Source organism: Sorex fumeus, unplaced genomic scaffold, assembly GCF_029834395.1.
Source record: "Sorex fumeus unplaced genomic scaffold, SorFum_2.1 ptg000122l, whole genome shotgun sequence".
NCBI lineage: Eukaryota > Metazoa > Chordata > Mammalia > Eulipotyphla > Soricidae > Sorex > Sorex fumeus.
Window position 1 is genome coordinate 49,775,626 of NW_026606179.1, and position 26,929 is coordinate 49,802,554.

The 26,929-nt window shown below is 51.6% G+C and overlaps 1 protein-coding gene and 1 non-coding gene across 2 annotated transcripts in view; both read right to left on the reverse strand.

Annotated features, from left to right (window-relative positions):
• The window catches only part of GFOD2 (Gfo/Idh/MocA-like oxidoreductase domain containing 2), a 28,066-nt gene extending 2,295 nt beyond the window's left edge, over positions 1–25,771 (reverse strand). The window contains exons 1-2 of the mRNA XM_056136684.1: positions 25,568–25,771; positions 5,317–5,662 (exon numbers count right to left, since the gene is read on the reverse strand). Of these exons, the coding sequence (XP_055992659.1) occupies positions 5,317–5,575 (259 nt within the window). The 5' untranslated portion in view covers positions 5,576–5,662; positions 25,568–25,771. The remainder of the gene's footprint in view (positions 1–5,316; positions 5,663–25,567) is intronic.
• LOC130044573 (small nucleolar RNA SNORA5) lies at positions 11,424–11,550 on the reverse strand. Its single transcript, XR_008795428.1, has one exon. It is a non-coding gene; the product is annotated as a small nucleolar RNA SNORA5 (small nucleolar RNA).
• Positions 25,772–26,929: the final 1,158 nt, after the last annotated feature.

The following is a 26,929-nucleotide window of genomic DNA, read 5'->3' on the forward strand; positions in this document are numbered from 1 at the left end:
CGTGGTCCAGACTACAAGGGTCAAGGATGCAGAGAGACCTTCCTTTCGGGGCTCACCGAGGAGCGCTCTCGTTGGCACTTTGATCCCAGCAGTGCACGGGTGTGGGAGCGCCAGGCAGAGGCGCCACTACCTAGACTAAGATAAGCGTGGCCTGGAAGGGCAGAATGAAGTCTCTCTAGCTTTCCTGCGGAGCCGAAGACCAGAGACGTGAACAAGGGCCTTTGTCTCCAGGGAATGGAGAAAGCGTGGGTGTGGAATGCTTCAGAGCTCATTTTTCTGGACGTGAACAAGTTCTGAGCAGTTTCCCACTGGGCTCACACTCTCCGGATTACTGGGCGTGTAGCAGAGAAGCTGCAGGGACCTCTCCGTCCCCGCTGCATCTGGTGGCCGCGGCACTCCTTCTCCACCTAGTGGCCAGGGCCTGCACACCTGATTCCAAACAGCAGAAGCGGGCAGCTCAGGATGTTTCAGAAAACCCTGAGGGGTACAGTACAGGCAGAAGGGCACTTGCCTGGCAGGCGACCCACCCTAGTTCAATCCCTGACCCTGCATTGGGACCCCTGAACACGGGAAGGAGCCACTTCTGAGAACTGAGCCAGGAACAGCCCTGAGCACTCTGGGTATGGTCCCAAAACAAAACACGAAACCCGAAGACCGGATGATGATGATGCTGCTGCTGCTGACGATGATTTTGTTTTTTGGCAATCCTGGAGATGGACCTAGGCCCTCACACAGGCAAGCCAGTGCCCTACCGCTGAGCTGCGTCCCTGGCCCCTGGCTGGTTCTACTATTCCTAACAAACACGACATTACTAGAAAATAATTAAGAGGGGCCAGAGAGCTAGCACAGTGGGCAGGATGCTTGATTTGCATGTGGCTAACCTGGGTTCGATCCCCAAAAATCCCATATGGTAGCCCGAGCACTGTCAGGAGTGATTCCTGAGTACAGAGCCAATCATAATTCCTGAGCATCGCTGGATGTGGCCCAAAAGCCAAAAACCAAAACAACCCAAACAACAACAACTCACCAAAAAAAGCAAAGCAAAAGCCACACAGACTCACTTCAGGGTTGCAGGCCCCCGGGAAGTGCCCGGGGGCAGAGCCACAGGCAGGTTTGCTGGGTGGAATTGGCAAATATCTTCTCTTAGCTGGTATGCCAGGCCCCATGCCACTCTCTGGGGATACTGCATAGGGCATGGTCCCCACTGTCGGATAACTGGAGAGCTTAGGGAGAGACAGTGATTCAAGCTCTCCTACAAACACCGGCAGAGCTCCATCAGTGACAGACGCAAGGAAGGCGGAAATGGTGGAGTGAGGGCACAGAGCTAAACTGGGCAGGGGGAAGGCGGTCCTAGGTACTGGCGTGGGTTTGTTTTTTTGTTTTTGGGGTTTTTTGGGGGTCACACCTGGCAATGCTCAGAGTTTACTCCTGGCTCTGCACTCAGGAATCACTCCTAGTGGTGCCCAGTGGATCATATGGGATGCCAGAGATTGAGCCCAGGTTGCCCGCATGCAAGGAAAACGCCTTACCCGCTGTACTATTGCTCTAGCCCCAAGGGACTGGTGTTCCTGGGGTTAAACAGTTTGGGTCAAGTGGCTTGAGGAACCATTTCATTATCTCAGGTGAAACTAGAGAAAAGAGTTGACAACTCTCTTTCCCTAAGGAAGCCCACATATGGCAGAAACCCAGAGACAGAGATCCACCTATTATATATATATATATATATATATATACACACATATATATATAAAATTTTGGGTCACACAAGGCAGTGCTTTGGGCTTAATCTGGGTTCTGTATTAAGGGGTCTCTCCTGGTGGTGTTCGAGAGACCAGTTAGGGTGCTGGGGATGGAACCTGGGTCAGCTGCGTGCAAGGCCAACGCTCTATCTATACTATCACTCTGGCCCTGAAATCCACATTTTAATGACAAACCTAAGAAAATACTCCAGGGGTTGGAGATGTGGCTCAGAGGCAGAGCACTGCCATGCATGCATCAGGCCCTGGGTGCCATCCCTGACAGCTCGTGGTCCCCAGAGAGCTGAGGGAGGTTATGGCGCAAAAACCACCAAGAAAGAACAGAACAGGACATTCATCCGAAAGATGTGGCGGCACTCTGAACATTAAAAGACGTTGTGTGGAGTCCGGGCACCTCAATGGCCCCAGGCTTCCCACCCGCCCAGCATCCGTCCTCACCACAGTGTCAAATGGACCCCAAGTGTTCCTGTGGCACCAGGGGCTCCTGCAACTGCTCTGGACTCTGCAAATGCTCCTCCAAGTAAAGGTGCTGCCCTACCACCCTCCAGGCTGTGCCAAGTGTGCCCATGGCTGCACCTTCAAAGGGGCCTTGAGCAGTGGAGCCGCTGTGCCTGGCGAAGGGGAGGTGCAGTTGAAATGTCCTCCCGGACCCACGGCAGCACACAGACACGGCCCGTCCCTGTGGGGCCTCGGCCTGTTGATTCCCATCTCTGCTCTAAGAAAAAGATATGAAAGTAAAAGCTGTTGCCTTTTCAAAAATACAAACAACACTGTCCTCCCGTTATTCATCAATCTGCTCAAGCGGGCCCAGTAACGTCTCCATTTTGAGACTTGTTACCGTGTTTGGCATATTGAATATGTCACGGGTAGCATGCCAGGCTTTGCCATGCAGGCGAGATACTCTTGGTAGCTTGCTGGGCTCTCCGAGAGGGGCGGAGGAATCGAACCCAGCTCGGCTGGGCCCTCCGCTAGCAAGGCTCAGGAGCTACCTCCTGGGTTCCCTTGGTGCTCACAGGTCACTTCTGGCTGTACTCAGTGGAACAAATGTGCCGGGTTTCCTGCGTGTGAAGCAAGTGTTCTAGCCATTGAACTCTCTCTCCGGTCCCCTATACACATACGTGTGTATGTGCAATGTTGGGAATTGAAGCCAGGGCCTCACATATGCATGAATAACGAGCATCCTGGGACTATCTCTCTGGCCCCACGAAACAATCTCTATGGCACTAGAAGTGAGCAGCAACTGTAATGCTCTAACTTGGTGAAGAAAATACAACTGCACCACAATTTCACCTGCTAAGAGACTCGGGGGCTTCTGCGGAGCCTGAGTGAGCAGAGCCCCAGGGCTGGGCTGGTGGGCAAGAGCTTTCCAGAGCTTTCACCCACAGAGAGCCAGCCGACAGCCCTGCCCCTCAGTCATCCAGGACCTTCATGTTCAGACCCGAGGGCCCAAGTCAGGGTTCCTCCATACAAGGAACCAGAATGCAGTTGCTGCTGGCAGAGCGGCCAAGGTTCATCTTTTGACCTGCAGTTAGGAAAGCGCCTCTGGGGAACCCGCGGGCTCAAGATCGAGAGGCCCAGAACTCTGTGTCTGGGGTGCTGGCCCCATAAGCCAGCGCTATGTCACTGAATGGCAAGGAGGCTGCTGACCAGCCCTCCCCAGTGAAGTGCTCGCCCAGGGCAGCGTCCCAACTCAGTCTGGAGCCATGCTACGTGCTCCAGGAGTCTCGTGCGCCTTGAGGAGCTCCCACATCACATAGCCCTGCGCTCACGGGACAGACAGACTGTCTAAGGGTGGCCTGACAGATTCTCATTCTTGCTCATTCCGATGGCTATCTACCCTTCCCGGCTCAGAACAAGGGGACTGCCTGGGGTCTCCTGTGGGAGTAATGAGGGGGCACAGCCATCGGTCTCATGGCACCGGTTCTGGAGCCAAAGATCTCATGGGATCAGAGACTTGGTTCTTATCAGCTCAATTAAAACAAGTGCTCAGAACCTGGGTTGTTACTTCAGGTCTTTGTCATTTACCTTTTTTTTTCTTTTTGGGTCACACCTGGCGATGCACAGGGGTTACTCCTGGCTCTGCACTCAGGAATTACTCCTGGCGGTGCTCAGGGGACCATATGGGATGCTGGGAATCGAACCCGGGTTGGCCATGTGCAAGGCAAATGCCCTACCCACTTGTGCTATCTCTCCAGCCCCCTGCCATTTACCTTTTAATGTGTGTTGTTTCTAGTCTTTCCGGTTTTTCATGGGGGAAGGCAGGGCTACCAAATAGTGCTCAGGAGGTCTGAGGGCTCCTCTCGGCAAGCTGACCACCCAGGCTGTTGATTCAATGCTCAGGCCAAGGTGGGTGACACTGATGCCCGGACCCTGTGGTGCTGGGGATTACCCGGGACACCCTGATGGAGCTCGAGGGTCCTCAGCCAACACCAGTGGGGCTCAGGGAGCGTGGGGTGCCGTGGAAGGAGCCCAGATGAGCCGCCTGCAAGGCATGTGCTGGAGTCCCTGTGCGATCTCTCCAAGGGCCCCTCCAGTTTTTTCCGCTTGACTGAGGCCCAAGGCGGGCAGGACTCTCATCACGCTGCTTTGGATGCCCAGAAAGGCCAGTGTCTGGGTGAATGCTTATCGACGGCAGGAAGGAGAAGCCCAGCAGAATGGGAAGGGAAGGGCACAGCAGGCCGGGCAGGGGCACGAGGCCGCCCGGCTCCCTGCTTCCTGGGCGAGCTGCAACGCGAACAGGCTGTGCGGGGGCTGCCGGGACCGTCCTGCCCGCTGGCACATACACCAGCCGGGCTGGCAGGAAGGGCGTGCGCTCCTGCAAGTCAAGGAGAGACAAAGCGCAGGAAATGGCAGCCTTGCCTCCCCGCCTCTCCCTCCTGCAGGCTGCACTGCGCAGGAAAATGAGGGAACCAGCACCCCAGCACCAGCCGCTTCCAGGGCCCCAAAGGAGGAGTCACGGGGTCAACCTGGTAACCCCGAGTTCTTGCAACAGGCCCGCTCTTCAGGCCTTTCCTTCAGCCTGGCTCAGGTGTTGTTTCTCACAGCCAGGCATGCTTTTGCTCCCCTTGCCTGGAAGACACTCCCCTGACACACACACACACCCCCCACACGCTCTGCCGAGCAGTGCGCCAGGAGTGAGGGACATCCGGTTCTCTCTCTCTCTCATACACACACACACACACACACACACACACACACACACACCATGCTCTGCACTGTGCCAGGAGTGAGGAACATTCGGGTCTCACACACACACACACACACACACACACACACACACACACACCACGCTCTGCTGAGTACTATGGAGTACTATGCCAGGAGTGAGGGACATCCGGGTCTCTCTCTCTCTCTCTTTCTCTTTCTCTCTCTCACACACACACACACACACACACCACGCTCTGCCGAGCACTGTGCCAGGAGTAAGGAACATCCGGGTCTCTCTCTCTCTCTCACACACACACACACACAACACACACACACACCCCACACTCTGCCGAGCACTGCCCCAGGAGTGAGGTGAGGGACATCCCATCCAGAGGCCCGCGCCATCTCTCACCTAGCGCCTTCACTGCGATCTGCCGGGTGAGCGGCGGCGGGATGTTGACGCACACTAGGTCCACATCTTGATGCAGCAGGACGTCGTCGGTGCGGCTGGTGTAGAAGGTGATGTTCATCTCCTCGGCCAGCTGCTTCGCCTCCTCCTCCGTCTTGCCCCACAGGGCCTCCACGGTGAAGCCCTCGGCCTGCAGCAGTGGCACCAGGACTCGGGCCGAGCTGCCCGTCCCGAACACGCCCACTCCTGGCAGCGTCTTCATGCCGGCCGCCCCGCTCACCAGCTCATCTCCTCACGAGGGCCTCCTGCCGGAACACGACCTTCCCCGGCACCTGGTCAGGCATGGCTCCTGCAACGGCAAGTGCCACACCGGCTGTTAGTGGGGCGTCACGGTCTCTTCTGCCCTCGAGCACAGACGCCAGGCTGCAGAGTGAAAGGCTGAAAAAGTTTCTCTCCCGGAGAGGAGGCGGTGGCAGCCCCCGCTGAGTGGAACTTGGGGGAGGGGGAAGAGTGAAAAATGGACAAAGCCGGGGTCAAGTCTGAATTTTCAGTGTGATCTCAAAATTCAGGGTTCATGTGTAGTGTACATGGGCACGATTCAAGGATCCTAGCTTACAGAAACAGTGCAAGGCAAAACAACAGGAGGGAAAAGGGAGTATGGGGCTCTGGAAGGTGCTTTATTTATTTATTTACCACCCAGCGGTACCGGGAGCGAGTCAGAGCTGCCTGCACTCAGTCCTCGGAGCGCTCTCTCCGGCCCTGTGGGATTTAGTCTTGCATTTTATTGCTGAGAAGGGGGAGGGATGGGGAAGTGAGGGGTCCTCTGAGCAAAGCCTGGAGATTCTCTAGCACTGATTCTGGGAGCCAGGTGTGGTGCCAAACCAAAACCAAGGCGGCAAACCTGGGGAAATCTCACTCGAGTCCCATGCGTGCCTGCATCTCAGAATGCAAAGACTGGCTGCTCCCGGGTGGAGAAGCCTCCTGGTGGGGGGGGGGGGGGGGGGGGGGGTCTGATCTGGAAACACAGTTTCAATATGTGGCCCCAGCTCCCAGAAGTCCTTGAACTTCAAAAAATTGTACTAACTAAACTTGCTGGAAGGGAGGGGTCTTGGAAGGTCACCCATGCTACCTTACTACAGAAACAATGTTGGCTCTTTGTACAGAGGATTAAAGAAATTCATGTAAAGCATTTAAAGGGCCAGAGAGCGCGCTCAGTGGGCTGAGTAACTGCAAAGAGGACTCAATCCCGGCGCAGCATCCCTGAGTTCTCCTGAGCATTAGCGGGGGCAATCCAGGGCACGGAGCTGCTGTGACCCTAAAACAAACCAAAAAATCAAAAATGAACAAGGCTGGTAGTGTGACTGACTCTGCGGCCGAGTGCACGCCTTACATGTGTGAGGCCAGGTTTGATCTGTCGCATCCCAAAAACAAAACACAAAAAACCACCATGAGGCCAGCAACAACAGGAATGTTGAATGCCTTCTTGGAGGTGTAAGATTAGTCACAGTGGCGCTGGAGAGAGCACAGCGGGGAGGGCGCTTGCTTTGCATGAAGCTGACCCGGGTTTAATTCCCAGCATACCCCATGCAACACCACCAGGAGTAACCTCGGAGCATCGCCAGGAGTGGCACCCAAAACAACAAAGATCTTTCACGGCAATACTGACCATGTAGGGGCCGGGGTGACAGTATGGAGGTAGGGTATTTGCCTTGGACAGAGCTGGCCGACCCAGGATCGATCCCCAGCACCACATATGGTCCCCCCAGCCATATGGGATCCCTGAGTGCAGAACCAGGAGTAACCCCAGGCAGGTGTGATCCCAAACTCCCTGGGCCCACAACCCCCAACACTGACCAACATAATGAGAAGCTGGGACTCAATATAGATATGAAGAATAGTGACTGGTCAGATGCAGAATGCTACAGAGCTGCTAAGCCGCGAGCCAGAAACCCTTAGTGACCCACAAGACAACACCAGTCACCGAAAGCAAATCAAAACAAACGAAACCTTAAAGTGTGTTATTTGGGCCAGGAAGAGAGTTTCAAGTAAATCTGAATTTGTATGTGGAAGACGGGAGCACAATCTGACGCTGCATGGTCCCCTGAGCACCCAGGAGTGACCCCACGCAGTGAGCCTCCAAGCACTGTTGGGTGTGACCCCAAAGCATAAATAAACAGAAGTGTGCTTTAATGTCATGCTAAGACAAAAAGTTCAGTAGAAGTACATATGAGAATCCTACATCGACGAGCATTCCACACGTAACTCAGGACCACCAGAATATACCCAAATTAATATCATTTACCTGGGGAATGATGAGTTGAGTTTAGGGAAAATTTTTACATTCTGGACTTTGCTAAATTTCTGGGGCCGGAGAGATAGTATAGTGGGTAGGGCACTTGCCTTGTACATGGCTGATAGGCACCACATATGATCACTCAAACACTGCCATGCCAGGAGTGACACCTGAGTGCAGAGGCAGGAGTAAAATTTGAGCACTGCCAGGTGTGGCCCAAAAACCAAAATCAAAACCAAACCAAACCCCCAACATTCTTTCTTGTAAAGGAACTGCTCTTTAAGTGACACTTGAGATGCCACAGGGGATAAGGCACTTGCCTGCCTGCAACTGACTCCAGGTCTGACCCCAAGCACTGCCGGGGTGACCCTGGAGCACTGAGACAGGAACCAGCCCTCTGCCACTCATCTGGCCCCCGCGTCACTCACCTAGATGAACACAACCACCTTTGGCTTCAGCTCCACCCGCCTTTTCTTCCTGCCATTCTTCTGACTACAAAGACGACTTTATAAAAGGCAAATGGGAGCGTAAACCTCCCTTCCTTTCCAGCTCAGTGTGAAGTACAGATTGTTCAGTGTGACTAACAAGGCTTGCCTGATCCAGAAACGTCCGGACAGGCCAGGTCTAGTTCTGGGCAGGGTCCCGTGCGAGGATTCTCTGGGACGGATGAGTTCAGGACACACAACCCAGCCGGCAGGATATGTAGCTGAATTATGAGCTAACAGGTGCACGGCTGGGAGACAGTTACGTGAAACGACAGTAATAGCCTGAGAGTAATGGGAGATTAAACAGTGGGGGGAAGTTGTTTCCTGAGGTCCTTCAGACGGCATTCATGGCAGGATCATTTCACAAGAAGTTGTCCACATACGTTCATAAGGAGAATTAATCATGAGAGCCAAAAAGTAGGAAGAGCCCAAATGTTCATGCCCTGCTCTCTGGGCAAGCACTGTCCATCCCTGTCCTGCAGCAGACTGGGCCCCAGAGAGCCATCAGGTCCTTACACAGTGACAAGCATGGATGCGTCTGCATAAAATGAGCAGCCCTGGCAAATCTGCGCGGATGGAATAAATTTGTGTTGGGGGAGGAGAACAGAGAGGAGCTGAGAGGTTAAGAAGTTCAATTCTTTCTTTTTTCTTTTTTTCATTTTTTGAGACATAGCTGGTGGTACTTAGGGGTTACTCCTGGCTCTGCACTCAGGAATCACTCCTGGCAAGCTCAGAGGACCATAAAGGATTAAACCTGGGGATTAAACCTGGGTTGGCTGTATACAAGGCAAGTGTCTTATCTGCTGTACTATCTCTCTGACCCCATTTTTTCTCTCTTTAAAAATATTCTTGGTGGTACCAGAGTGATAGTACAGCGGGTAGGCACTTTCCTTGCACACAGCTGACTGGGGTTCAATCCCTGCAATTCCATATGCTTCCCCAAGCTTGCCAGGAGAGATTCCTGAGAGCAGAGCCCAGAGTAAGCCCTGAGCACCACCAGGTATGGCGCCAAAGCAAAAAATTTTAAAAGTTCAAAACAGCACATAAAAAAACTACAGACACACACACACACACACACACACACACACACACACACACACACAAATATCCAGCGACCAGAGAGCAGTACAGAGGTAAAGCCCTTGCCATGCACATGGTGGTTGTGTTCAGGGATATTCCTGGCTCTGTGCTAACAAATGACCATTGGTGGTACTTAAGAGTCCGTATGTGGAGAGAAGGATTCAAACTGGAGAGCCCCTTAACCCACGTATTTACAGGATATATATATATATATATATACATATATATATATATACATATATATATATCTCCAACCCCAATATTTATGGTTCTGATGTACAGTCATCAATATCTCACTACCACTGAAATGTCCAAGACCTTCCACCAACATCCTTATGACAGTCACTTCTAGTCCACCTCTTCATTTACCCCACCCTCTCCCTCTTTCTTTGTTCTTTTATTGGGCCAGACCCAATGTGCTTGGGGGCTACTCCCAGCTTGGTGCTGGGGGTTCTTGGGGGACCAGGTGGGGCTGGGAATTGAACCCGGAGCTCCCGCGTGTAAAGTACGTGCTCCAGCCCACTGAGCCATCTCCCCAGCCTGGGCCAACTGCATTTTATGTGTATGGTCACTCACTGTAGTTGAAGGGATTATTCTTTCCCCAGAATGATTTTAACACCTTTGTTAAAAATCAAATGTTTACCATCTGCTCATTTATGGTCACTCAGGGGCTGGAGCAATAGCACAGAGGGTAGGGCGTTTGCCTTGCACGTGGCCAACCCGGGTTTGATTCCCAGCATCCCATATGGTCCACCGAGCACCGCCAGGAGTAATTCCTGAGTGCATGAGCCAGGAATAACCCCTGTGCAATGCTGGGTGTGACCCAAAAAGCAAATAAATAAATAAATAAATAAATCACTTATGGTCACTCTATGGACTGGAGCAATAGCACAGCGGGTAGGGTGTTTGCCTTGTAAGCGGCCAACATGGCCGACCCGAGTTCAATTCCTCCGCCCCTCTCTGAGAGCCCAGCAAGCTACGAGAGTATCTCACCCACACAGCAAAGCCTGGCAAGCTACCCGTGACGTATTCGATATGCCAAACACAGTAACAATTGTCACAATGGAGACGTTACTGGGCCCGCTCGAGCAAATCGATGAACAACGGGAGGATAGTGACATAGTGACAGGTCACTCTATAAATAATGTATAGGTTTATTTATGAGCCCTCAATTTTATCCCATCAATATATGTCTGTCCTTATGTCAGCACCATTCTGTCCTGATAACTGTCTCTTTATACACCCCTTTTTTTTGGCTTTTTGGGGTCATACTTGGCAATGCTCAGGGGTTACTCTTGACTCTTCACTCAGGAATTACTCCTGGCAGTGCTTAGGAGAACCTGATGGGATGCTGAGGATTGAACCAAGGTCAGCTGCATGCCAGGCAAATGCCCTACCTGCTGTACCATAGCTCCAGCCTCATGAGTTTTAAGATAAGCTGTTAATTCTCCAGTCTGTTAATACTTCAGTCTGGGATTTGTTTGAGACCAAGTCCTCTGAGTTTGTAGTTTAATTTGGGGAATACTATCATCTTCATACAGTCTTCTGTTCCATAAACATGGGATGTCTGATCATTTAGTTAAGTCTTTCCAAAAAATACTAGCAGTTCTCAGAAGTTGAATTAGATACACCTTTTATTTCTAAATATTCCATTGTTTGATACCACTTTTCCCCATCTCCCTCTCTCCTTCCTACCCTCACCCCCCTGACACAGAGAGGCTCTTGGGACCACAAGTAGTAGAAGGAAAGGAACCCAGGGCTCTTGCCTATTAAGCGATCTCGCCAGCCCCTGAACTGCTTTACTCCTCTTTCATTCAGACTCAAGAGTCTCTTGCAAACACACAAAGGTGCACGGTGCAAAGAACATTATGTGAAACAGGGCTGGAGAGCTAGGACAGCAGGTAAGGCCCTTGCCTTGATCGTGGCCATCCCAAGTTCAATCCCACAGGGTCCTCTGAGTCCTGCCAGAAGTGACCTGAGCACAGAGCCGGGAGTAAGCTTTGAGCTTTGACAGGTGTGGCCCAAAAAACAAACAGAAAAATAACATGCCCGTGTTAGAAGCTGATTTGCCAGGAGAGCCCCTGCACGGCTTTCTGCACCGAAGTGCAACTGTGCCTTGGTGAACCCCTGGAATAAGTATGACTGGGGCACCTCTGCACCCGTCCCGGTCAGTTTCCTGCCTGCCCTGTCGGAGGCCGAGGAGCCTGGCCTGCCCAGTAATCTATGGCACCATGAATGTTCGGGGTTTCTTTTGGTGTCTGTGACCAGAGTTATCGCCGAATCCAGGAGAGCCCCAGAGCCCATGAGTCACATCTGTGACAGCCTTTTGGGCCAGCACTGGCCATGGGTGGGGTAAGTGCTGAATTCAGCATAGTTGTAGAGCACAAAAAACTTTCCCCCGTTTTTGGGTCACACTTGGTGATGTTCAGAGGTTACTTCTGGCTCTGTACTCAGGAATTACTGCTGGGGGTGCTCAAAGGACCACAGAGGATGCCGGGGATGGCACCTGGGTCTGCTCATGAAAGGCAAGTGCCCTCCCCACTGTGCTCTCTCTAAAGTCCCAGAGCAGCACCTTAGCCGTCCCTGTCTCTCTCCCTGTGGCCTCAAATTCTCTCATGCCCACAGGCTTCCCTCTGAGCGACAGCGCAGATGAGCGGCTCCTGGAACACTTCCTTCACTTACAGTCTCTGGTTTTGAGTTTTCTTGGGCTCATGGCTTTTTTTGGCAGCTTGAGACTTCACCTTGGTGGCACTCACTTACGTAGTGGTGTTGCCCCGAGGTACCAAAGGCTGTGAACCCCGTTGCCCCCCACGAGCCAGTCTGTGTCCCCTCAAATCATACCGGAGTCACCACCTGCTCTACTGTCCCACTGCTCTATGCTCTAGTCACTCAGGGGATGTCTGTGCTGTGGCCAAAATCCACAAAATGGGTGAGAAGACATGTCAGTAACCTCTTTTGTACTGAAACCATCTCCAAGGGCTGCCTTGCCAGCACGCAGCAAGGGGTAGTGCTGGCTTTCCTCAGTGATTTCAGCAGCTGTCCTTTCAAGCCCCTAAAATTCCCCTCCTCCATGACCCTCACATCCTGCACACCCCTTTCCCATGCCCCAGAGCTTCCCAAACACTGCCCCGTGCAGAGCAGACACATTCCGATGCTCACTGACGGTTCTGGAAGGAAGGTGGGGCCTGCCTGGCCACAGGTGCACATGGGTACCAGGCCTGGCATGCTCAGGCCAGCAGCAGCGCACTCAAGGTCTCTCACCCTCCATGCCGGAGCTCGGGCTATGTCCTGGCGACTCTTCGCTCCGTCCCCCAACCCCCGCCACCCCCCACCATGTAGGTCCTGCCAGGCCCTGGGACTACACAGCACTTGTCAGCTGCCCAAGCTACGGAAATGGCCTTTCGCTCAAGGATCTTCAGGTAACCCTTTGGGTGTGCGGCTTCCTGCCTACCTAATACTGTAAGCAAACACAATTGCTCAATTCTTTTTTGCTGGTTTGTTTTTTGGGCCACGCCCGGCGGTGCTTCAAGGACTACTCTTGGCTCTATGCTCCTGGTGGTGCTCAGGGGACCCTGTGGCGCCAGGGATTAAATCTGGGCCTCTGGCATGCAAAGCTTGTGCTCCAATCCTCCAGCCATCTCTCTAGTACCCAGCACTATTGAAATTTAAATTAAAAAAAATTTTTTTTTCCTTTTGCTCTTCTTGAGGCCACATTAGTTGATGCTCAGAGCTCAGTCCTAACTCTGTGCTTACGGTTCACTCCTGGCGGGCTCATGGGACCATATGGGGTGCTGGGGATTGAACCTGGCAAGGCAAGTACCTTATCCACTGTAGTATCTCTCTGGCCCGGCTTGGTTTTATTTGTAGCTGTCCACTGGAATCCACACAAATGTCCTTCAAGTGGTAAGAGGCTAAACTGGTGAATCAGCGACTTGGGGATGGTTTGGCCGCAGAAGCAGCTGCTCTGGTGGCAGCATCAAAGTCTGTGGGTCTCACCCACAGCACTGGCCCGACGTTCCTAGCCTGGCCCGGCACTGCTGCTATTTGGGGACCTCTAAAGGTAAACCAGCTCTCCCCTCAATGAGCACCACGGTCAGAGCATGAGCACCACATGAAGTGTCTGTGGGACCCCCCAGCCATCGCAGCAACAGCAGAAGAAAGGGGCCACACGGTCAGGGAACAGCAACTGAATGCACGGTACTCGACCATCACGAGGAAGCCCCGATACACACACTGACTCAAGTGGAGCTCAGTGGGCCCGGCTCGGTTTGTGGTTCCGTCTCACGTGGCCTCTGCTCCCACGCGCCCCATCCCTGACACACTGCACAGTCCAAACTGACCATGCGCCACTCCAGGCCAGCTGGCAGATGATACAGCTCAGGCACACGCTGGCGTCATTGGCCCTCAATGAGCGAATTCCCTGACCTGGTCCGTTATGAACCCCTGTAACGTCCACTACATGCCAGCGCTCTCCAAGAGGTCAAAGATATCCCAGTTTCTAAAATGTTCCTGCCTTTTTCGGAGGAATCATTATAATTCGGGCTCACACACCTCCAGCTGGAGTTTCTCTTTTCAACTTTTGGAAACAAATGTTTGCCATGAGGATTGATAAAAAAATCTCGGGGTGGAGCTAGCAAAGCACACAGGAGAACAGGAAATGAGAGTGAAGTATGGACACATGTAACAACATGTATGAACCTTAGAAATGTTATTGGCTCAGAGATACAAGAACACCCCCACCACCTCCCGCTGCTATTGTTGCATCTTACTGGAGAATAAGCTAAGGTAGGGCCTGAGCCATAGTTCAGCTTGTAGGGCATTTGTCTTGCACCTGGCCGACTGGAACCCCGTGTGGTCCCCAGAGCATGGCTAGGAGTGATTTTTGAGTGCAGATCCATGAGAGATCCCTGAGCACCACCAGACTGCAGAGCCAGGAGTCATCCTAAGCAACACAGGGTGTGAGTCAAAAATACAAAAATAAAATAATAAACAAAGGTAAAACCCCGGGGGTCAGAGGGGACTAGGCTGTCCCCAGGATAAGCCAAGTTCCTCACAGACTGCACCTCACTGCTTACGGAGAAAGTGACACCTTAGTTTGTGCAACTGGACTTGCTATTAATAACACTGAGCAGCCACCAAGGGCCAGACCTAGGCAGAGCACAGGAGATAGCGGGTGCCAGAGTTCTGTCTGCACGAAGTGATTCTTGAATGCAGAGCCGGGGTATGCCATGAGCACCTTCGGATGTGGCCCCCAAATAAAAATAAACAAAATTTAAAGATAAAAAGGAAGATGATGGGGGCTGGAGCGATAGCACAGCAGTTAGGGCATTTGCCTTGTATGTGGTCCGACCCGGGTTTGATTCCCAGCATCCCATATGGTCCTCCAAGCACGGCCAGGAGTAATTCCTGAGTGCATGAACCAGGAGTAAACCCTGTTGATTGCTGGGTGTGACCCAAAAAGCCAAAAAAAAAAAAAAAAGGAGGATGAGGGTTTAATGAAAACACTAAACACTTCCCCATAGGAAGGACACAAGCACCCGGGCCCCGAGGAAAACTGCTTCCTTCATGGTAGCAAGAGAGACGCAGTCACCCCCTTGCCTTCCTCCTGACTTGGGGTGTAGAACATTTCTAGGGTGCTGGAGCACAGTGCTCCTAAGGCATGCCCTAGCTCTGTCCTAGGCTGGTGGTGGCCAGGAAGGTGAGGTAGTTTTCCAGTGGCTGGAAAGGCCGGTGCCCTTCACAGGCTTCTATTCCCTGGAGGAAAACTGCTTCTCCAAGGAGGCGGCGGCCATTCTGGCTATTAGGGCAAAATGGAAAATAACGTCATCTTGGGAAAGTCTTGACCCCAACAGCCTTTTTTTCCCTCTCTCTAATAATGTATAATGAAAGAGACTTGTTTATAAAGTATGATGTGTATGAAAAATGTCTACCAGAAATAATAATTTATTTCAGGGTTCTTTTTGGAGGGGGAGGGAGTTTGAGTCAAACCTGGCAGGGGCCGGGGTAATTTCTGGCTCTGCATTCAGGGATCACTCCTGGGGTTCAGGGGACCACACGGGATGCCGGGATCAGACCTGTGTCGGCTGTGGGCAAGGCAAGCGCCCGACTTGCTGTATTATCTCTCCAACTCCTACTTTAGTATTTAGGATGTTCCAATTATTGTCTAAATGTTGCACAATGTCTTGTCTGACTATTAACTCCAAGCTCTCTTGGGATCACGAATGGGTTTTATGTGGTATTAAGGACATAATAGGGCCCTGATATTTTACAAATCAAGTATTTGAGTAACATTTCTATAATAAATTAAAAATTAAGGGGATATAAGTGTTCTTTGAACAGTGATCTCAGTCTGTGGGAGATACTATGCATTGAGGGGAAGTAGAACAAGAGTTTTATTTGGAGAAAAGGTCACAGCTGGAGGTTCTGAGGGCACTCCAGGTCCCGTATTTACCTAAGCATGCGCTCAGCCCTTTGAACTAGCTCTCTGCCCAGAAATAAGAGTTGTCGGGAATAACGCAAACACCCTCTAAAACTGGGATGGATGGGGCTGGAGCAATAGCACAGCAGGTAGGGCATTTGCCTTGCACGTGGTTGACCTGGGTTCGATTGCCGGTATCCCATATGGTTCCCCGAGCACCGCCAGAAGTAATTCCTTATCCCAGAGCCAGGAGTAACCCCTGTGCATAGCCGGCGGGTGTGACCCAAAAAGCACTATAGCACTGTCCTCCCGTTGTTCATCGATTTGCTCGAGTGGGCCCAGTAAAGTCATTACTGTGAGACTTGTTACTGTGTTTGGCATATCGAATACGTCACAGGGAGCTTGCCAGGCTTTGCCGAGCGGGCGAGATACTCTCAGTAGCTTGCTGGGCTCCCCGAGAGGGGCGGAGGAATCAAACCCAGGTCAGTCCGGTCGGCAGCTTGTAAGGCAAACGCCCTACCCACTATGCTATCGCTCCAGCCCACCCAAAAAGCAAAATAAATAAATAAAAATAAAATAAAATTGGGGGTGGGGTGGGGTAACTGCAAACATTAAAGCACAATGATTTAATTTGGGAAAAACATACGGACACTATATGTTCCATTACTTTCCCCATGCTCCAAAGGACAAGCTCTCTCCACCACTCCCAACCCCCGTCCTGGAACAGGAGATGGTTGCAATGTCACGGGAAACCCGGCTGATCTCTGCCATCCCTGGTCACCGCCTGACAATCAGAGGATGCCTGGCCGGATAAACACGTCTGCTCCACGCTCTCAGAGCCACTCCCGGAGAGTGAAACGGTTTCCTGGTGGGAACCAGCCCGGCAGCAGAGACTATTGTCACATGGAACTTCCTACAACAGACGCTGGGACCCTGGGCTACCAAAAGTGACATGCACCAGCATCAGAGACCCCGAAGGTTGAGACTGCCCACCCACAGCCTAGGAACAGCCCGGGCCCTTCCACTTAGGCCAGAGGAGACACATCACCAGGGGAAGGCACTTCTGTGTGGTTCTAATGAGGTCACGAACAACAGGGCGGCCCAGTTCCTTCAGATCCCTCCCACACCACTTGTCCTTAGTGGGGAGGGGTCACACCCAGAGGTATTGGGGGCTCCCAGGCTCAGCAATATGGGGGGGCTCTCAGGGCCACAGCAAATGGCGCTCTGGGGCCATCAGGCTACACTTTGCTGTGCTGCCTTGCACATGGCGGAGAAGGGCTCTGACCCTCTGAGCCCCACCTGGGGCCCCTCCCTGCACCACAACGCCGTCAGGGGGCCTCAAAGTCGAAGCTCTGCCTCCCAGGCATGAGGCCACAAGCTCCCTCCTGACCTTGCTAGCATGCACAGTGTCATCCCCGTGGCACCCACCGCTGCCAAGTGAGCATAAGCGCCCCCTCCCCACAGCAACAACAAACAAAGGAAGCTCCCCGAGGCTCTGCCATGTGGGCGGGATACTCTGGGTAGCTTGCTGGGCTCTGAGAGAGGGGTGGTAAAAGTGTATTATTTTGGGGCTGGAGTGATAGCACAGCGGGTAGGGTGTTTGCCTTGCATGCGGCCGACTCGGGTTCAATTCCCAGCATCCCATATGGTCCCCTGAAAACATGTATGTAAATGAGAACAGGCATTTTATTGATTTATTTATTTTTTAATTAAATTTTTTTTTTTTGCTTTTTGGGTCACACCTGGCAATGCACAGGGGTTACTCCTGGCTCTGCGCTCAGGAATTACCCCTGGCGGTGCTCAGGGGACCATATGGGATGCTGGGAATCGAACCCAGGTCAGCCGCGTGCAAGGCAAACGCCCTACCCGCTGTGTTATTGCTCCAGCCCCAAGAACAGGCATTTTATTATACCGTATTAAATAAAAGTAAGTAAAGTAAAGGCCTTTACCGTATTAAATGGTTTTAATTTTCTTATTTACATAGGTCAAGGGCTGGAGCGACAGCACAGCGGTAGGGCGTTTGCCTTACAAGCGGCCAACATGGCCGACCCGAGTTCGATTCCTCCGCCCCTCTCGGAGAGCCCGGCAAGCTACGGAGAGTATTCGATATGCCAGACACAGTAACAACAAAGTCTCCAATGGAGACGTTACTGGGCCCGCTCGAGCAAATCGATGAACAACGGGAGGACTGTGACCGTGACTGTGACATAGGTCAAAATCATAGAGTAATCACAAATTGGCTCTTACTGATTTATTCTCTGATAATTGTATTTACTATTTCTTGAAGTTTTGTCGGAATAAGCAATATAAAGTAAATTTATTGTGCGCCTAAGGGGGCAGGTTGGGATTGTAGAGGAAATTGGGGATACTGGTGGAGGGAAGATCACACTGGCAGTGTTGGAACACTAAATGCCTGACACAATTACATAATGAACAGCTCTTTAACTCATGGTGTTTTAATAATAATCAATTTTAATAAATAGATAAATAAATATGGGGGGGTTGTCTGGAGAGAGAGCAGAGGACAAGGCATTTGCCTTGTAGCCAACCCATATTGTGTATTTAGCATGTTATATTCTTTTTTTTGGAGGGAGGGGGAGGACTATGTTTATACATTTATTCCATGTTCTTATGATCAAATAAAGGCACAATTCTGTATCCCATTTTTCTGGGAGGAAGGGGTCACACCTGGCTCTGTGCTCAGGGATCACGCCTGCAGTGCTTGCGGGATCATATACAGATCAAACCCCAGCTCAGTCGGTCAAGCTCTCTCTCTGGCTATGCACACTATCAGTTCTTAGGGGGATGTATTTCACTGAGTACACAAACCCATTTTTAAATGTTTTTAAGTGTTAGACAACTTATATCACTTTTAATTTGTTAACAATTAAATGTGCATAAATTATAGAGGTTAAGAAATTTAGTCCAGAAGTTACTTGATTTGCCTAATGTTATCATCTAAGCAAAATATAACCATGGAAGCAAATAAAAGATTTTGAGGTTGTAAAGTGATATAGTAAATCTGACAGCCAAGCAGACGTGTTTCCGGTTCTATTTTGGGGTTATCTATTCTTGTGAGAAACTGAGAGCTGATGGTTTGGGTTGCAGTTGTCCCAGGCCAGAAAGGGACATTGGCTCACCCACTCCTGATAGCCGACACAGGAGAGGAGGGACAGAATTATCCACAGAAGCTGCTGGGAATGGCCCTGAGACGGTGGGTAGGTTGTGCAGTTCCCCACCTCCACTCCCAGCAATTCTGAGGCTTTCTTGGGCACTAAAGGGTGGCATTCTGCCACCGGCTTCTTCACGAAATGAGCTGGAGTCACGGGGCTGCAGCGACAGTACAGCGAGCAGGGCGCGTGCCTTTCACAAGGCCAACCTGGTTTCTATCCCCAGTATCCTATATGTGCCCCCCACCCCCGACGCCAGGGATTCCTAAATTCAGAGCCAGGAGTAAACCCTACGCCAGGTGTGACCCAAAAACACAAAAAGAAAAAGAAAATAGAAAAGAGTTGGGGTCAGGTCAGAAAGAAAGATAAGGTGCTTGCCTTACATGTGACTGATCTTAGTTCAATCCCTGGCACCATATATGGTCCCCCAAGCTGCACAAACAAACCAAACAACAACAACATAAAAACCAAAACAAGAAATAGTAGTTACCTAGAACACAGGCACAGCACAGCTTGCAACTCCCCTATGAAAAGCAGGAAATAAGGAAAAATACTTTTTTCTTTTTTGCTTTTAGGGTCACACCTGGCGACACACCGGGGTTACTACTGGCTCTGCACTCAGAAATCACTCCTGGCGGTGCTCGGGGGACCATATGGGATGCTGGGACTCGAACCCAAACCCGGGTGGGCTGCATGCAAGGCAAACGCCCTACCTGCTGTGCTATCTATCGCTCCAGCCCCAATAAGGAAAAATACTTAAGGAAAAGATTTGCATACATTTACGACATACAGGGATTATCACATTCCTTTTTCAATGCTTAATCCCTATTTCCTGTGTGTTTATTCTAACCACAAGATGGAAATTTTTCCCTCTATTTCTCATTTTCTTTGTCTTGGTTTGAAGATATGAAACTCCATATCTTCATTCCTGACCCAGTGACTAATTCCTAAGGAAATGTTAGAGGGTTGGGAAGTCTTTCCTTATCAATTCATGAGTTCAATTCAATTATTTTTCATTTCCTTTTTTTTTTTTTTTTTGTTATTCCTGGTTCTGGGTTGGAGTGATAGCACAGCGGTAGGGCGTTTGCCTTGCACGCAGCCAACATGGCCGACCCGAGTTCGATTCCTCCGCCCCTCTCAGAGAGCCCGGCAAGCTTACCGAGAGTATCTCGCCCGCACAGCAAAGCCTGGCAAGCTCCCCGTGACGTATTCGATATACCAAACACAGTAACAACAAAGTCTCCAATGGAGACGTTACTGGGCCCGCTCGAGCAAATCGATGAACAACGGGAGGACAGTGACAGTGACATTCCTGGTTCTGCACTCAGGAATCACTTCTGGTGATGCTCAGGGGACCATATGGGATGCTGGAAATTGAACCCGGGTCAGTCACATGCGAGGCAAATAAATGCCCTACCCACTGTACTATTGCTCTGGCCCCTCACTTCTAATTTTCAAAATATCTACAATTAAATGTTATGTAATCTAGACTTCTTTTTTTGCCGGCGGGGGGAGGGGGGGGCGGGCCCTACCTGGCGGTGCTCAGGGTTTACTCCCCGCTCTGTGCTCAGGGATCACTCCTGGAGAACTCAGGGGGCATATGGGGTGCCAGAGATCAAACTTAGGTCAGCTGTGTGCAAGACAAGAATCCTACCCACTGTATTATTGCTCTGGCCCCGTAATTTGGACTCATAGATTATTCTAAAGCTCACTAATACAAAGATGTTACACTTCTGTACCTAAGAAAAATAATGTCTCATTATTATACTGTGTAGGAATTCTCTAAAAATAGTCAAATCTAAAATAAAAATAACTTTTTCCAATCTGGAGAAGCCTGTGTTCTGTTGAACATCTCTCTCTCTCTCTCTCTCTCTCTCTCTCTCTCTCTCTCTCTCTCCCCTCTCCCCTCAACCTCTGACATTTCTTTATTTCTTTAAATAAACATTTCTTTAAATGAAACCATTTTACTTCGGACACACACACACACACACACACACACACACACACACACACACACACCACGCATACCAGAGAGCCAAATTTGGGGGTCTAGGAGAGTTAAGGCACGTACATGACTTGCATGCAACTAGCCCCAGTTTCGTGTTTGTTTTGGCTCACACCCAGTGGTGCTCAGGGTTTACTCCTGGCTCTGCGCTCAGGAAACATTCTAGGCAGGGAATGAGGACCATATGGGGTGCCAGGGACCGAACCCAGGACGGCTGTATTCAAGGCAAGTGCTCTACCTGCTGTACCTATCACTTTAGCCCCAACCAGCCCAGTTTGATCCCAGGCATCACATGCAGTGCCATAACAAAGCCACAAATCACTCAGTGCATAAACTCAGGCAGAGCCCCTGGGCACCACTGGCTGTGGCCCAAACCTCTCCTCCCCATCCTGAAAAAGTAGAATCCTCAGTTTCCCCCAATAGATGCTGACCAATTCCAACCGTGGATTTATCCTGGAACTGAACCTCCTATAAATACCTCCTATAAATATAACTGAATATAACTGAATATAACTGAACCTCCTATAAAGGAGCAACTGTGTGGCTTCAGGAAGTCTCTTCTACTTTTAGGTTGATGAGTCTCTGATTTCTGGTCTTCTGAACTGAAAGCTGTGTGTAAAGTAACGTGTCACACCAGGTGACACTGCATTCCCCCTCCCTCCCACCCTCCCTCTTTCCCACACCTGGTGGAGTGGGGGGTGGGGGGCAATGCTTAGGAATTACTCCTGGCTCTGCACTCAGGAATTACTCCTGGCAGTGCTTGGGGGATAATATGGGATGCTGTGGATTGAACCCAGGTCTGCTGTGCTCAAGGTAAATGCCCAGCCCGCCGAACTATCACTGCAGCTTCTCCCCTCCTATTTCTCTCACTGCGTGTAACAACAAGAAAATCAGTTCAAGGGCCAGAGAGATAGTAGAAGAGTTAAGACACTTTCCTTGCACGTGGCAGACCAGAATTCATCCCTGGCACCGCATCTGGTCCCCTCAACAGAGACAGGAGTGATTCCTGACCACCACCCGTGTGGCGCCAAAATCAGAAAAGAAAATCCGTTCAGTGAAAGTAAATCTTGGGAGCATTACTGCTTCATCTGGTACTTTGGCTCGTTAAATACTGTTGATGACTTTATTACAGGCCAGATTTGATAACTGCCCTCTGCTGCCCCAGAAAACAGAGTGGATGTTAATTATTTGTCAAAGACTTCATTGCCCTGGGCAGGAGAAATACTTTGAGGTTGTAAGTCTCTCTCCTTTGAAGCCAAGTACCTCTCAGCTCTGGGAACTCAAAAACAGGTACACAATTCCAAGGGGCCCAAGCATCGGGTCTACACTGCATCTCCAGCTGCTCTTTCCGGGTGCATTTGCATTCAAAACCCCTTCCATGCCCCATCCTGCCCAGCAGGCAGTACTATTTCCTGAGCAGTGGCCCTTTTGTCTTTATTTGGGGAGGGAGGCATCACCTGAATGCCATTTGAGGCTGGGGACCACTCCCAGTGGGTGGGCCTGATGGTGGTGCTCAGACCTTGTGCCGCCAGGCTGATACCACACCGCTTGGATTGGTGCTCAGAGGCACCATGTTGAGTCTGGGGGTGGGGGTGTCCTTTAGTGCCAGAACTGAATACTTGTTTTTTATCTGGCCCAAAGCTAATGAGGAGTTCTACAGAGAATACAATAGTTTTCTCATCCAATCAAACTCCGTTAACAGTTTTGGTTTTCCCCAACAGGTAGTAACCTTCTGATGATACCCTATTACATCTCTTGTGATATTCATAGAAAATATTTCCAATGACAGTCACAGCCACGGTATCTATAGTGATGATCTGACATTGATTTATGAACCACAGACAATACTTTCTTCCTTAAGCTAACCTGACCTATAGAGATCAGACTTCTGTTCCACCTTCTATTAGCACTTTAAGGAAGGAAACAGTTCAAAGTCAAATGTGCATTAAAAATTGGGGCTGGAGAGATAGCACAGCGGGTAGGGCGTTTGCCTTGCACGCAGCCGACCCAGGTTCGATTCCCAGCATCCCATATGGTCCCCTGAGCACCGCCAGGAGTAACTCCTGAGTGCAGAGCCAGGAGTAATCCCTGTACATCGCCAGGTGTGACCCAAAAAGCAAAAAAAAAAAAAAAAAAAAAAAAAAAAAATGTTTCAACAAGCATTGCCCTATGTCAACGAATAAATAATTTGAACCAGGGACCACTTCTGTATGGCTAATTCTACTACAAGAGGGTCTTGTATGACTAAATTTTGTATCTGTGGACTGGGAACAATGACACAGTGGTTGAGCGTGTGCCTCTCATGTGTGAAGTCCTGCATCTGACCCCTGCCAAAGGCTTAAGAATTAGGAAATCCTGGGGGCCAGAGTGATAGTACAGAGGGGAGGGTATTGGCCTTGCACATGGCCCACCTGGGGTGGATCCCCAACATCCCACAGGGTCCCCCCGCATCCGAGCAGCGAGGTAGTAATCCTGAGTGCAGAGCCAGGAGTGATCCCTGAGCACTGCCAGGTTGTGGGCCCTCCTACCCCTCAAAAAAACTAGGAAATCATGTATCTGACTTGGAGCAAATAAAAAAATAAAATCTTATCAGACTCAGGCCAATGATTCCCTTGGAAAAGTAGGACAAGTAGGAGGTAAGGGAAGGCTTCTCACAACAGAATCGTTCCCTGCAAACTGAGGCTTTCACCAACAGAAATGTTTACTGAGAATTTTCCCTTCCTGGTGCAGACAGCTCCTCTAAATTGCTAAATAGCTAATTCACAGGACGCACTTTTTCTTTTTTTTTTTTTTTTAAAAAAAAAAGCTTTAAAATCTATCTCAGGGGCTGGAGTGATAACACAGAGGGTAGGGTGTTTTGCCTTGCACACGGCCAACCTGGGTTCGATTCCCAGCATCCCTGAGCACCGCCAGAAGTAATTCCTGAATGCATGAACCAGGAGTAACCCCTGGGCATCGCTGGGTATGACACAAAAAGGAAAAAAAAATTCATCTCCCTCGCTCCACCTGGTAACTTTTCATAAGGAATAAAGTTTCTTTACACAAAAATGAATCTAGGGGCTGAAGAAATAGGAGAATGGGTAGGGTGCTTGCCAACCTGGATTCGGTCCTAGGATGTATATATTTTGAAAAATACGTAATGAAAATCTAAAGTATGTGAATGCCCATTTCCATTATACTCAAGACCAGTAATATATAACTTCCGTGTCATTTTTCTCGATATACAGTGACATACGTTCCTCTACCAAAACAGATCTAAAGGGCTGACTCTGGACAAGAATGCTGAAAAGAGGTAAAGTGACATACGTGGTAACCTTTCAGTACTTGTATTACAAACCATACTGCCAGAGAGAGAGAGAGAGACAGAGAGACAGAGACAGAAACAGAGAGACAGAGAGAGAGAGAGAAAAGAGAAGAGGTGTCTGCCATAGAGGGAGGCTGGGGGAAGGGGGTGGTGAAAGGGAAATGGGTGGCAGGATATGTTCACTGGTGAAGGGATGGGTGTTGGAACACTGTTGAAACCCAATCATGAACAACTTGTATCTCCATATCCTCCATATACTTTGTAACTGTACCTCAAGGTGATTCAATAAAAAAATAAAATAAAATAGAGATGTACCGTGCTAGGGTACTTGATTGATCCCCGGCATCCCATATGGTCCCTGAGACTACCAGAAGTTTAGTCCTGAACACTGGCCCCCAAACCAAAAGACAAACAAGCAAAGATTCTGGCTTCCCACCTCTTACAACCATCGTCCTCACATCACCACTAAAACCTGGGGGCCTTTTCTAGTTTCAATAATTGTTCCCCGGGTTGGGGAGGCGGGCCACAGGGCGGGGTTCAGTCCCCAACACTGGATGGTCGTTCTAGCTCCAGCACCAAGTGGCAAGCGGTGCCAACACCGAACCAAATCCAACCTGTGGTTCCCTTCAACGGAAGCATCCCACGCTACGAGATCTTCTTCCTGGAGCCCTGGAGGATGGTGCCTGCCAGCCGGCACTCCGGATACTCAAAGGCCACCCCACATCTGGCCTCCAGCACGCCACTCCGGGGACAATGACCATCAATAAGATGGCTGGGAGTTCAGCTTCTCTGGTTATCTCTCCGGGGCAGCCTTGAAACTTTTCTGCTCCCGACTCACTCCGATGCTGCTGTAGTTTGGGGTTTGCTCTTCTCACCCCGTTCCCTGACCTCGCGGGGGAGGAGGGGGGGGGCCTGCCTTCCTCGCCTTTCCTCCACGATCGATCACGCCTTCGTGGAAATACCTGCGCTCCCCTTTTGTCCCCGCCAGGTCGGCTTCCAGGGGCTTTTGGAGAAGCGACCCCGGGAGCGGTGGGGGGCACGGGGGGGGGGGGGGCTGGCGGAGTCACCACGCCACCGCACCTGGCGGGGTCAGCGCCCGTCCCACCTGCCAGGCTAACACCCCTGTCCTTAAATAAACACTGACCGGCCCCGCGACCTGCTCACTCCGAGGGAGGATGGAGCGGCTCCCCGCCCGTCCTTTGTCTGCCGTCTCCGCACCTCCCATGCCCACTCACAAAAGCGTCCGCCCCGCGCAGGTAGGGGGACCCGTCCTGCCCCGGGCAGCGGAGCCCCGGTTTCCGCCTCCACTGGAGGGATGGGCCGGGTCCCACGTTCGACCATTCTAAGACCAAACTTGGGAGCGCGAACCAGGGAGAGCCCCCTTCCTCCCCGAACTCGCCGCTGCGGATGCTGGCAAGGCGAACGGGCCCCCGCCTCCGACCTCGGGCGGCGGGGGAGGCCCCGCGGCGCCCGGCTCCGTCCCGCAGGCCGCCTCTCACCTGGCACGCTGGCATCGCCCGCTCCGCGTCGCACCGGACACCATGAATCCCGACGGGTCTCGGCTGCCACCCACGGCCCGCCCCGACACCCGCAGCCCACGGAGAGGGAGGCAGACGGGGACGCGCGGACCCCGGAGTCGAGCGCGCCGCCACCGGGAACGCGCCGCCTGGTTTCTAAGGAACCGGGAGCTCTGCAGAGGGAGGGGCGGGGCGGCGGGCGGGCCACGCATGCGCCCTGGTGGGGCTGGCGGGGCCGGCGGGGCTGGCGCGGCGCCGGGCGGTGGGGGTGCCGGGCCCGCGCCGCGCATGCTCAGTCTCTGGGGGCGGAGCTAGGTGGCCTGGCCGAGCATCCCCGGTCATTCATTTCCGGTCGCGCAGGCTTCGGGCTGCCAGTATCGTTTGCTTTCGGGTCCGCCGCGAGGCCTCTAGAGCGAAGAGGTTCTGGGCGCGGTGGTGGCCTAATGAAGGACCGTGACGTTTCTTTGCAGAATGCCACCCCTCTCCCGCCCGCCGAGCTTCCAGGTGCTTGTCTGGGCTCCTTTCCCGTTGCATGCTGGTTGTTCTTTAGATGTCAGTGCTCTTCAGTTTTCTGCGCTCGGTCCTCCTGATCTCTTTACCAAAACCTCTGCCCCTTCCCTCTGCCCTACCCGCCCCTGTCAATACCGTTTTGCAAGATAGCCCTCCACGGCAAAACCTGGCAGGCTACCCGTGGCGTATTCAATATGCCAAACACAGTGACAAGTCTCACGATGGAGACGTTACTGGGCCCGCTCGAGCAAATCGATGAATAAAGGAAGGACCGTGACCCCAGGCAGCTAGAGGAGCTGCAAACACCTGCTAGTTCCCCAGGTAGAGTAAAACCGGTAAGTCTGTAAACAGGCTGTGTTGGACATGTGTGCTTGGGGCGATTTCTGCATGGGGAACCCGCACCCCAGCCTGTCTGTCTGAACTCCTGCTCCAGGAGGATGTCCTTGTCCTCTTTCCAAGGTAGCCTGTGATGAGACATGTCTCTTGAGCCGAGGTAGTTACCACGGAGACCTGCTGGCAAACAGCCATCCTGCGTGGCAGCAGAGGTAAGACTTTCGACCACCGTGAACGCTTGGTGAATGGTGTGAAGCTGCTAACTCCATTTCTGGTGGGGGTTCCTTCTCTGAATGTGGACCAACCAGGTGGAATGGCAGAATTTAAAATGTGCTCGTCCTGGGGCCGGAGAGACACTACAGCGGGTAGGGCATTTGCCTTGCCAACCGGGGTTCAATTCCCAGCATCCATCCCATGTGGTTCCCTGAGCACTGCCCGAAGTAACTGCAGAGCTAGGAGTAAGCCCTGAGCAACACCAGGTGTTAAGCCTGAAAAAATAAA